The following is a 13,410-nucleotide window of genomic DNA, read 5'->3' as shown; positions in this document are numbered from 1 at the left end:
TCTGCAAAATTATTAAGAGTCCAGGCTCTAAAGCAGGCTGCTTGGGTTCAAAAAACAGCTCTACAACCTAACCTATGACTTTGAGCAAGTTACCTACCCAGCCTCTCCCTGCCTCAGTTTCCTCTTCCGACAAAGGGGAGGTTATAGCATCTGCCACATGAGTTATAATGAGTAAATGAACAAATGCATATAAAGCACTTAGATGGTGCCTGACACATTCAAGAAATTTAAGCTATGTTGTCCTTATCATCATCTATTTATCTATTTTATTTTTCTTTCTTCTTCTTTTTTTTTTTTGGCTGCTGGCCAGTTAGGGGATCCGAACCCTTGACCTTGGTATTATCAGCACCATGCTCTCCCAGGTGAGCTAACTGGCCAGCACTCATCATTTATTTTCTTAATATAGCTTCCTGGAAATAGAATTCCTTGAGCCAAAGTGTTAACTTTGAAGACTTCTGGTACATAGCCAGTTTGCCCTCTATAAAGACTGACCAGTTTGCACTTCCTTGGCATAATGAGAATCCCAGTTTCACCACACTGAGCCAGAAGTGTGGCTGCCTCAGTCTGCTCTCCAGTCCCATCCCACTGTGTGTACCTTCACAGTGAAGAGGCTACCAAAAGGCAATGTGACTTGCAGATGTGCACCTTAGGTCATTTATAAGACAAGCTACCACTCAACAACAGATCAAAAGTCTTACATCCTGGAGCTTTTGACCTATTTAGCTAAAAAAAAATCTTATCTGGGGCAACTTCTAAGCAATGTTTGCAATAGAACAACTGTGCCACAACCTGAAACTACAAGGATTTTGCTTACTTAACCCAATAAAGCAGTGACAGCAAGACATAAAATAGATCATTTTAAAAATCCAAAGGTTTAATAGTTTCTCTTCTAGATCTCTTATCATAAATTTTTCAAAGACAGAAAAGCTGTACCAGCTTCAATTTCACTTCCTCCACTTAAATACTTCCTCTGGTCGGGCTGGAACTGGCTAGAACTCTAAGCCAATGTTTCTCAGTCTTTTTTTTAACCCATTCCTCTCTCTTGATAGACTTAAAATTCTCTCTTTAAGTGCTGCACTGTCAAATAACAGGTAATTTGGTTTTCTCACTATGAAATATCATAATATAAAAATACTTGGTTCCAATGACAAGTGGCACTGCCCATTCCTAGAGATTGTGTCCACATGACCTATGTTATTCCTACCATATTTTAGAAGCCCTAGTGCAGGCTGAAATCTTTAATCCCTGTCTTTAAAACAGTTGTCCCAAGCATTAGAAATTCCCCTCATCATATTAGCATCCTACCTGCCTATGCACAAGACAGACAGACTTAATGGACTTTGCCTGTGACTTCCTGAAACCAAGAAACACATTGTCAACACAAGTCCAGGAGTCTTTCAGTAAAAAGGAAACGAGGTAGTTAGTACTGACATTTTCTGGATTACCAAGACCTCAGAGTAGTTGCACTTCCCCTCCTAAGTACCCAGACATTGTTTAACAGTTAAGTCTAGCATTTTCCCAAACTGGACACCAAGCTACACCTTTTAGGTCTCACAGACATATCCATGGCTATTTGGCAACTCTCTGCAACCCTGGCCAGGAAGGCAGCGATAAGACATGGGCCTGGGAAGCAGCCAAAGCTCTATAATGGCAGGTGGAGGTCACTCAGGGAGGCTGCATGACAAAACATGTCACAGCAACTGATACATCACCCACTCCTGAAAGCCCAGAGGAAGGAACTCCAGTTTGTTGCTGACCATGAGAGATAAATTCACAATCCCTAAACAAAAACTACAGAACTGCTGGCTTCCAGGGATGTGCAGAACCTCAAAGAGCTTCAAGTTCAACCCCTTTAGAGAAGAGGAAGCTGAGGCCCACAGTTACTGGTCAACTGTCCTGCCAGGTCCCCTGGCCAGGAGCATAACCCAGACCTCTGGGTTCCAGACTTTTCACCAGACCACACTGACAGAAGGCTGATTAAAAAGAAAAAAAAAAGAGAGAAGGAAAAAAAATAATCCTTCTTCTGCTTCTGCTATAGCTGCATACTTTTTATTTCTTGTCAAATAACTGTGCACAGAATCTTACTTGTGGAACAAAATTCTCTTAAAAGTTGCAATAAATCTGGATGTTGTATTTGCTCAGATTTGGAACTTTGATGATGCCACATGCCCTCAATTGGGCTCACCACATCTGAACAACTTCTAAATGACAATATATGACAAAAAGCAGTCTCACCGAGGTTGGAGAAATATTTCCGGGTTGGAGACCCATTCCCGCCAGGGTCTTGGCTAGCTCGACTGCATTTACCCCACAGTTAGGGGCCACGTTCGCTTGACATCGAATGTGTACATTCATTTTACATACTGGAGGAAAGAGAAAAATATAACCCATATTCAGAAAGGAACCAAGTCAACATGGGCTGCAACTTTCATAGCCTGAAAAATATGACAGTGAAATTATACAGGCTGAATAATGTCATCTTCTCATAAAATTAAACTCACACTAATAACAATTCCTGACATTTTATCTATTTCTGTTGTGGGCAGAAGCATAAAGCCTGCATACTAAAGAATAATAGGTTTCAAATACATTTTTTCTCACCATGACGTGATGAAACACATTCATCTAAATCACATGTAACAGTCACTGCTGACTTAACAGCATGATCCAAGATAAAGATTAAAACGTTCATCATAATGACAATTCACAGTCAATTAAATAACAAAGAATCATGTCAACTGCCTTTATTCTTTTCCTTCTATCTCTCAATAGTGAAATAAAAGGTAGCAGTCGAAATGCCACATATAGATCGCTGTTCAAACAGGGTGAAATGGTGTTTCTGAGAGAAAAACCTCTACAGAAAGCTTTCTTTCTGAGTATTGTTGTGGTTGAGGAGCTTTCACAGCACAGCGACAGGCATCCTGTGGGCCTGCGGTTCTTAGTGTTCACAGCCTGTGCTTCTAACTGCTTCATGGGGGGAAAAGGGCATGTTTTAAAACTTTTTGAAGGTTGGAGTAAATGGCAGTTAGAACAGGCAAGCACAGCAAGCTAAGCTCCTGGTGCACGGGAAGCTGGTGGGGATGATGGAGGCTCTGAGCTTTAATCAGCAGAAATAAATAAATCCTGATACAGTTTCCTGACAAGGTCCCTGCTGATGGGAGGTAGAACTGAAGCAGCAAGCCACAAGTGCCTATTTTATGGAGTCAGTCCACCTTTGCAAGCACGCACAGATCCAGGTTTTGCGGGGCCTGAATTTAGGTAATTTAGAAGGCCCTCTTTAAGAAAAAAAAAAAATACCAATCAAGTACAGGTGCCCTTGCAATAGAGAAATTCTGAGGCTTAAGTAACTTGATGGGAAATTACGTCTCTCAGGAAGACAGGTACAGAGACACACAAGCCTGCAGTGGCCTTTCAAAACCACCACATGACAAGAAAAGCAAAAATTACAGGAGCCAGATCAGTGCAGGTCATCAGCGATAAGAACAAGGCAGAGGAGCCCGTGCATGCCTCTGTACACGTGCAATAACCATACGGAAGCACAAAATGACTTTCACACTAAAAACCACACCGGGTGAGACCATCAAGCTAAGATCAAGCAGTACCTTAACCAAAGCCCTAAAAATTATACGTGAGCTGGCTACTGTTTTAGTTGCATGCAAAAAGAATTATTAAGTGGTGGTCTACAGAGATAGTAGATTTTGCCCTTCTTAAAAACAAGTGACTGGTCCTTTTTCGTTGACAGTAGCAGCTTGGTAAGTTCGGGTAGTCAATGGAAGTTGTCCAGTTGCACTCATGTCAATACTACTGGCTCTATCACTCTCCTCGACCAACAACTCAGGATATGTCTGATAGGTGTCAGATGCGCCCCATGACAGGCACATCATTACATCTCACTGGGAGATGAGACAAGGCCAACAGCTCCCCAACTCCTAATAGGACACCCCCTCAGAGCCATTGCTAAGGCAAAAGCACCAAACTCTGGCTCTACTGGGCACAGTTAGAGATTCAAGCTCACAACCAAAGCTAAAGTGTTCTTCAGTCCACTTACTCCTCCAGTCTCTCTCTATCAGAAGACCCAGGGCAGCTCTCATTAGGCTCTGACAACTCAATCCTGCTTATTTCTGATGATGTCATCAGACCTCCTCTACCATTAATGTTCTCTTTTAGTTGTCTCACCTTCTCACCTCCTATCATCTTCCATTTCTGACCAATATCCCATTTTTACTTCTTTCAAATACCTATTAAAATACACAATGTCTAGTCTGTACTCAGCAATAAACAGGTGAGAGCTAGCTAGCTAGTTAGCTAGATCACTGAATTTAACATTTGCCTTAATGTTCTATGGTTAGGAAATTTGGGGACCAGAGGTAGTCCTCTTTACATGTCTGACAAGAGACATAAAAATATAAAAATTCTATGATGTTAATTTACAACTTATCTAAACCCATCAGTCATAGGGCTATAGAATTCCAAAAGCTTGTGGCATGGTGTTCCCACAGAGACGGGGATACCCAGCACCTCAACATCTCACTTTTACACTGAAGTCCTTGTCGCATTATCCCCCAGAGCAGGGAGCCACAGTGATCGCAGAATGTTGGCACTTTGTAGTTGTGGACACTGAACTTGTGTGGGATATTGATTCCGAACCTCTGTTCAGCGATCTGTAAAAAGGAAACAAGGGGACAAGAGCTAAAATCTCATACCAACATCTTTTGTAAAAACTGTAATAGGAGCCCATCAAATGCAATGTGTTACTAGGACACCTGAGCTGGTTATATTATTTTACTGTACTCAGCCCCAATTAATTACTCAGGTTTTACTAACAAGACTGAGTACATCTTCTAATGAACAAGACGAGATAGAAATGCGGGGTATGTATTAGATCATTCACCATTTTGGGAAATCAATAGAAATTAAGATTTTCATTTCATCTTATATATGTCATTTCATCTTAGATAATCTCTCCCTGCCAATCCCCCTCATGCAGGTCTATTTCCTAAAATCTTTTTATATCAGAATTAAATTCGGTTTTTATATACTATATACACTTGCTATCATCACAAGTTCTTCTAGAAATTATGTTGCAGAGGGGAGAAAAAAAGAAGACAGCACTAGGAGGACATGGAACCACAGAAGAAATTCATTCCAAAGTGACATTAAAGTGATCTTATTCAGCCCTTCCTGCCATTGCCTGGTATTTGTAGTCTGACAATATGAGAGCTAAGGTCCTGGTTTAATTTCACATACTGTTTCCACCATGTAATTATGCTAGGCATGTGCTCTCCAGTCTATATCACCATTTGAAACAATAACAAATCCATACATGACAAGGAGTGGGGCAATTACTGCTCCTCTTGAAACTTCTCTGGCTTCTTTCTCTTAAAAGCTGTGGTTTATACCTCTATGTATACACTTTAGCAATACTCCATGTGTACTGGAAAGAACCATTGAATTCCAGAGTCAGACCTTCCAGTGCATCTGTAAATCCACTGGCTGATTGTCAGCAATACTCTGCTCTCTACCTCCAGAATTTAAATATGCAGTATGAATGGCAAGAATGAAGTTCAAGCTTTTATGTAAAGATATACATCCTCCCTGAAATTTCTTAAGAGGCTGGAGGAGGCCAATAACCTCGTTACTTAGAAAACACAATTTACAGTTAACAATAAACTCATCACATCGATTCTATCTTGTTTAATCCTCACAAAGACTGCATGAGGGAAGTATTGATCCTGTTTTAAAACTGAGGTAAAGAGAGGTTATGGGCCTTGCCTGAGCTCCCAAAGGCTGGATTTGGCATTCAAATCCAAGCTCAAGGTTCCTTTCACTTCACCAAAGCTCCCTCCAAATTAGTAGAACTGATCCATGTAGCTTATACCCAGCCAGCCTCTAATACCGTCCTCAAAAACAGAGGTCATGCTACCGAAGTACATAAATACAAATGCCGTATTACAAAACAGGAGAGAAATTTCCATTCTAATACCACCATCTGCTTCTAGGAGTGTGGGAGGGATGTAGGGGAGAGGAGGCAGAAAGAGAAGAAGGGAGGCAGAGAGAGAGAGAGCACAAATGAGTGCACGTGCACATACACACTCTTAATCAGCAAACTGCTATCCTCTTACCTTTGAATCCACCTTGTTAATATTGTTTTGGCAAGTACAGGCTGTTACAATTAGATGATGGCAGCGTTTATGGACAACACAGGTGCACACTAGGAAATTAAACCCAACAATTATACATTTATCAGAGGCTCACAGCCCAGCCAGTCACGGCACCATCAACAGGGGCTGCACTGTGCCTATGTGACTTGATATGGACGATGGCCCACACGATGTCACCTATTTCCTTTGTCACCATCCTAACAGTTTGCTCATGCTCAAACTACCCGTCATCAAGTCCTGAGCTTATTTCCACCCTCCTGACTGTATTCCACCCTGCGCCCCCCACCAGAGGACTCTTTCCATAGTGTGATTCTGGTCACCTCTGCACCATGGTTGAAAACCTTCAGTGGTGTCCTACTGCCGATCAGTAGAGTTCAAATTTCCTGGCCCCGTTTCAGGTCCTCCAGAGGCTACTACTCCGAGCTACTTGTCACCTTTCTTCTACGGGCTCTATTTGTTTCAATAAAAACTAAACTAGTTGCTCCTCCTGGAACAAGGCTTCACTCTCCCCATACACACCATCGATGCCCTTCCCTACCCCTAGGATTTCCTCTTTGCCTACTGACTAAATCTTAAGTTTATGACAAGACACAACTCAAAAAAGTCTCACTCTTCTAGACTGAAACCATCTCTCCCCACTCTGATCTCCCACACTCTTAGCCTGCCCCCTTATTTCAAACCTTCCACCTGGCCTCATAATGCCTTTAGAACTCCCAGCGCAATGTCTTGAGCAGAGGAGACATTCCATAAACATTTGCTGAATGGCTTAATCAATTGCTTGAATTTTTTGAACTTTATGAATAACACATTTTCCATTTTCATCTAGGTCACTGATATAGCAGATAAGCTTGTCATTAAAGGATGAACACATACAATGAAATAGTATGAAAATATATATCATTTTAAGGTGTTTGAACACATGTGGAGGGTTTCAGGATTGAGTACATGAAGATGGGTGACATGTCAGCAAACAGCACTATACCTAAAATAAATCTAGCTTTCATCAGATTGAATTCTCAGGAGAATCAAAATGAAAGTGCCCAGATGGTCTTCTCATATGAGGGGATGTCAATACCACAGACAGACCTTATTTTTTGAGGCATTTGGTTTTTTCCCAGTTAACTTGACTAAAGGTTTATCAATTTTATTGATTTTTTCAAAGAATCAGTTTTTGGTTTCATGGATTTTATGTATTGTTTTCCTGTTTTCAATTTCACTGATTTCTGCTCTAATTTTATGATTTATTTTCTTTTGCTCACTTTAAGCTTAAATTTCTCCTCTTTCTCTAGTTTCCTAAAGCGGAAATTTAGATAACTGATTTTAAATCTTTCTTCTTTTCTAAAATATGAATTTAATGCTATAAATTTCCATTTGAGCACTACTTTGGTTACACCCTACTTATTTGATAAATTATATTTTCATTTGCATTTGGTTCAAATTATTTCTCTTGAGTCTTCTTTGACCCATGTGTTACTTAGAATGTGTTTAATCTTGAAAAATTTGAGAGTTTTCCAGCTATCTTTCTGTTATTGATTTCTAGGTTAATTCCATTGTGGTCTAAGAAGATACTTTTTTTTTTTGTCTTTTTGTGACTGGTAAGGGGATCGCAACCCTTGGTGTGGTGTCGCCCGCACCGCGCTCAGCCAGTGAGCACACCGGCCATTCCTATATAGGATCCGAACCCGTGGCAGGAGCGCCGCTGCGCTCCCAAGCGCTGCACTCTCCCGAGTGCGCCACAAGGCCGGCCCTAAGAAGATACTTTTTATGGTTTCTATTCTTTTAAATTTGTTAAGGTCTGTTTTATGCCCAGAATGTGGTCTATGTTGATAAATGTTCCCCAAGAGCTTGGAAAGAATGTGTAATCTACTGCTGTTGGATGAAGTATCCTATAATTATCGATTTGATCTAGTGGTGATAGTGCTACTTAGGTCAACTACATCCCTACTGATTTTCTGCCTGCTGGAACTATCAATTATAACTATAATAGCAGTCTCCAACTATAATAGCAGATTTGTCTATTTCTCCTTGTAGTTCTATCAGTTTGTCTCACGTAGTTCGATGCCTGTTGTTAAGTACATACATGTTCAGAATCGTGATGTCTTCTTGGAGAAATGACCCCTTTATTATTGCCCCTCTTTATCCCTGATAATTTTTGTTGTTGCTGTTCTGAAGTCTGCTTTGTCTGAAATACATACTCCAGTTTGCTACTGGTCAGTGTTAGCATTTGGTTTTATACCCCTCAGCAAGATGTCAACAAAATAGTGTCTTCAGGTCTCTTAATAGTCTTTTCTGCTCTTTAAACAGCAGGTGACCACTGAAAATCAGGCCCTCAAATATCCTGGCACTTCAGGCCAAAGAGGAAAATAAATAGAATAAGAACAGAGGTACATCATAAATCGCATATTTTGAACTCAAAACTGTAATCTTGCCTATCCAGAGTTTCTTAACTCATCTTAGTATGCATAAGATGGACTGGAGTGGACTACAGGGTATATCCCTGTGCTGGGGAGGTGCAGCCCAAAGAGTGACATCAATTCTGGCTTGTGAACTATCTTCTCATCTGGGGCTGAGATTAATAGCATATAAGTCGATTACTGCCATCATAATGATGATATATTCATTTTTTCCTAACTCTTAGAACTAAATGGAATTGTTCATACATATTAAAGCCAAAATCAGATCCAAGAGTATGTCTTACTCAGTTCTTCTGCAGAAAATAATGTTTTATCTCACCTCCTCCAGAAGAGAAGGTAGGATTTCCTTATTTACACATAGGCTACCACTGTAGGATCTGTAGTGCTATTTTTTCAATCATCTACAGAGTGAAAATCAAGATGGGCAGTATATGCATAAACTATGTGATGATGCTTAAGCCAAGGTAGGCGAGGCCCAAATAAAAGGCAAGTTCAGTCTGGGCCTGGCTAAACCACCTGAGTACAGAATCTTCTTTCATTCTATTTTATTTCATTCTGATTCTGTAAGAACATTAGTAATTTGGTTTTGCTTTCAAATTGTGAAAATCAAAAAATTTAATGTGTAATAACTTACAAGACCATTAACAGCTTAACTTTAAATATTTCTCACTTTTTTTTTTTTGAAATCAGGAGGAAAAAAAAAAAAAAGAACTTGGACAATAGCTTCTATTCCATAAGCAGGTAAAGAGAAAAAAGCATTGTGCTACTTCTTACCCCTATTGACAACGGGATTGTAAAAGCCAAAAATTTATCTGGAAGATTTAAAGGTGTGCTCACAAAATGGCACTACCTTTTAGCACTTGTTGTAACTCACGTTATGGCACAAACAAAACTTTAAATAATAAAACTTTATTAGGTATCCTGACTTTAGAAATAAAAACATCCCCTCTATGCTAAAATATAGGTAAGATCTAAGAAAAACTAAAGACTTGTAGCTATGTGTGTGTCTCCTTTGACCTACAGAGTTATTTTTGACAATATTAATGAGATATATCCTGTTTTCTCTCGCTACAATCACTTTTTTTTTTTTTTTAACATAGGAACAAGATTAAACATGGTTTTAAAAATGTTTTCTTACCTTGGCATTGATAACCTTGTTTCCCAAATACTCCCCTGTTGAAGACAACAGAGAAAAAAAAAATATCATCAGTCAAATATTTCATTCCTTAAGAAAAACACATTTCACTCTCTGGTTCTTTATGAAAAACACAATTTCAGGGAAGAAGCAAAGACGATGTGCTTTTTGATCCCTCGTTTGTTATCATGAGACAGAAAGAAAATCACCTGTGGATTAATGATATAAATGAGAAGGTACTGACGATTCCCATTCCACCTACCTCTGGGGCAACCTAAGTCCTCAATGACAATAAACCCTCATCTGTACAAGTGATTGAGCTTCAGCCTGAAGAGTTACTCCACCAGCGTTATCTCCTCACCTACACAGAAAGCTGCACAGAGGCTGAGGTGAAGAGATATGGACACACATATGGAAGTGCACAGGTGAGTTCTCTGCAGCTGTCTGACCCAGAGCCCTTCCCTCTTCTGTGCCCACATCCCCCGGAGTCCACAGGGGGCAGAAGAACAGCCACAGGATGCCCCCCAGGCCCACAGCTTCCATCTCTGCCTCTCCATAATATAGTCTATGGCTGATGGCATGTCATTCTCAGTCTCATGGACAAAGACCACACTTCACTAAGTTTGTAGGATGCGCCAGGCACAGCGCCAAGGAGTAGATGGAGGTCACACATGTAACAGGATGGTTAAGAGCACACACTCTGAAGCCAGATGGCCTGAGGGTGTGATTTAGGGCAAGTCGTTAACTTCTTTGAGGCAGTTTCCTCATCTAGAAAAAGGAATAATGCTAAAAGTACCTACTTCATAGGGCTATCATGAAGATATGAAGAGGTGACGTAAATCTTAGAATAGTGCCTGTCACTTGGAGTGCGATATAAAAGCTTATAATTCAAAAAAAAAAAGTCTCCATTTTGCAAATGAGGAGACACACTGTTGGGATATATAACTTGACTAAGTTCACACGTCCAGTTGGTGGTGAGACTGAATGCCAGTGTCCATTCTCTTATCTACCTATGTGTAATACCTACACCAGTATTTTAAGTGCAAGAGAAAATGCGTGTGAGTGTGTGAGTGTGTGTGTGTGTGTGTGTGTGTGTGACAGGGTTAAAGGATGGTTGGGTGGGAGTTACTGTTTCCTTGGTGGAAAAAATTTCAGTAAATTATAAGTAAGTTTCCATTACGACAGACATCATCTGAAGTCATCACCACGAATGCCTACAGGGGCCAGGCAGCTCACACGAGGGTGGGAAGCAGAGTGGTGTGACATGAAGTCAGCAGCAGCGGGCTGTCACCGTTCAGGTCAGCAAACCACAGAGAGGGGTGGGGCTGTGGCCAATGAGTGAGCGCAGATTGCTGCAAAGAGGGAGCATCGGCTTGAAGATGTCAGAACTGCTTATTGTTTCAATAAAAAAATGTAATAAGAATTTTTTCATAAAAACTACATTATAACACATGTGTAGGCCTCATATCAACAGCCATTTTGGGGCCTCAAGATTCTCGTCTTGATTAAAAATGACAGAAACACTAACCCTGGGTTCTGACTGCAAAGTGGTATAAAATCCAAAGTAATCACAGAAGGCAAAATCCAAAGTAATAGGTCAATATTCAGAAATTACTCTGAACCAAGTGCTTCTGACGTCTTTAAACAAAATGATTAAAGTTTGCAACAAAAATATAGATCTCCTTTCATGCTACTAAACCGTTTCTCCTCCTGAGATGGGTGTGTATGTCTATGCATGCATGTGTGTGTGAGGGGGTATTTCTTCTTTCTCTTTCCAAATAAAATATGCTCAATGTTATTTCTAATTGAAGATAACCACTGTTTTGCCACTGAGACTTAAGCTTCTGTTGTATGTACAATAAAATATTGCCCCAAATCTCTAGAATTTCTCAACTTTTAATGATCTTAGTTCCTCACTGCCAGGGATTAGATTATAGAATATGATCATTGAAGGCTACTTCCTTCTGCTACATACTGTGACACTGAAGACTACTATATGCTTAGTTTTCTGGCAACAACTTATCTCCATGATTCATGCCTTCATAAAGCAATACTGTTGATTCTTTTTTCTTCCTCAGGGACTGATTATGTAATTTATTGATTATCCAATTTATTTATGATGGATTCGTTTCTCTCTCGTCTATGCTTTTTGACCAGTTCATTATTCATTAACACCTTAACCAAAAGGATTAGAAAAAGATACAATATCTAAAACTTGGATCTGTAAATTATTTAGATTTTTTTTTTTTTCCAATGGGAATTCAAATTACTGGGCCAACATATTAAAATAAGAGGCAAAAGTCAGATCCTAAAGTAATTCTTAATAATCATGCTTTCTCCTGAAATCACACATAACCAGAGGAAGCCCCAGTTGAAGAGAAGCTCTTAGGAGGAGAGAAGCCAGGGGACCTCTTACCAGATAAACTCCCTGCAGTGAGAGCAGTAGGTCGGCTGCCTCAGGTATGTGGCCATAAACTTGTGTCCATTAATCTGATGGACTCGCCTGCGCATAGCCCTTTGGCGCTTCCTGGTAAAATGTTTGAAGATTCGGTCTCTCTGGAGAGTAGCTGTATATTAAAAGGAAGGAAAAAAAAAATAACACGTAATGAATCCAGCCATACCTAATACATGAGAAAGTCTGATAGTCCAAATACTCCCTGAATTATTTTTTCTTTCTTCAAGATCCAAAACACCCCAGAAAAGCATCGTGTTTTCCTAATAACCTTATTAGGACTCTTACTTTTTAAGGTTAGACCTATGTAAACCCCAGAGATGCCCATTGCCTGGTTATAATTGGCTACCTTGGGCCAATCTCCCCAGCACAGACCATGGGTTTCCTGGGGTTCCGACACTCCAGTATATAACATCAGCACCATCTCCAACCCCCTGTTTAGATGTCTGGGATCTCGATCCATCTCTCGGCTGTAACTGCTGGCTGATGAAATAGGGTTTCTCATTAGTCTACTTGAATTATGGTGTCCTCACAAACTGAACTGCCCACAGTACAGACTGTGAGAGCCCTGCGCAAAAGCAGCCAGTATAGAACCACCTCTGTTAATCTGGAATAGGTAGAAATTAACCTGGCAAGGTATAAAGTTCCTTTTCTAGCCTCACATTTTTAAAACAGTGGCTCCTAATCTGAAAACTTTGAAAACTGCACCATCTAAAGACAGTAAGGTATGTCTTCCAAATAATTATACTAGAATTATTCCAATGTATGCAGAGACTTATGATTAATAAAATAATTCTTGCTTCCTCAAAAATGCTTTTATATTAATCACTGATGCAAAGGAAATTTAAGGAATCATGCAACCATAATTTGCTAATAAATTTAAAAGCCTGGAAGAAATAGAAGATTTCAAAGATGACCTCAAATTCATGTTCAGGAGAAAAATTATCAAAAAAATAAGAAAACATAGAAAAATATTATATTACTAGGATGGGATAAGTATTAGAAAACTCTAAAGCCATAAAAGATTCCCAGATTTGCAACTTAAAATTTTTAAAGTTCTATTTGGCAAAAGGCACAAAACAGAAAGTTGAGAGAAACAAACTAGGGGAAAAAAGGATTTGAAACACATGACAATGGATTACTATTTATAATATGTAGAAATCAATAAGAAAAAAGGATGAACAATCCATTCAAAATGGGGCAGACGATGTTAACTGAAAATTCATAAACCTATAAATACAAACAGCT

At 39.7% G+C, this 13,410-nt stretch overlaps 1 protein-coding gene across 1 annotated transcript in view; it reads right to left on the bottom strand.

Moving 5' to 3' along the window:
• Positions 1-13,410, bottom strand: part of PRKCH (protein kinase C eta) — a 231,878-nt gene that overhangs the window by 103,960 nt on the left and 114,508 nt on the right. Inside the window, exons 3-7 of the mRNA XM_063089164.1 lie at positions 12,127-12,277; positions 9,714-9,748; positions 6,123-6,211; positions 4,532-4,661; positions 2,236-2,363 (exon numbers count right to left, since the gene is read on the bottom strand). Coding sequence (XP_062945234.1) covers positions 2,236-2,363; positions 4,532-4,661; positions 6,123-6,211; positions 9,714-9,748; positions 12,127-12,277 — 533 coding nt within the window. The remainder of the gene's footprint in view (positions 1-2,235; positions 2,364-4,531; positions 4,662-6,122; positions 6,212-9,713; positions 9,749-12,126; positions 12,278-13,410) is intronic.

Source organism: Cynocephalus volans, chromosome 3 (genome assembly GCF_027409185.1).
Source record: "Cynocephalus volans isolate mCynVol1 chromosome 3, mCynVol1.pri, whole genome shotgun sequence".
NCBI classification, from domain to species: domain Eukaryota; kingdom Metazoa; phylum Chordata; class Mammalia; order Dermoptera; family Cynocephalidae; genus Cynocephalus; species Cynocephalus volans.
Note: the sequence above shows the minus strand (reverse complement) of the source record. Positions and strands in the feature narration are given on the sequence as shown.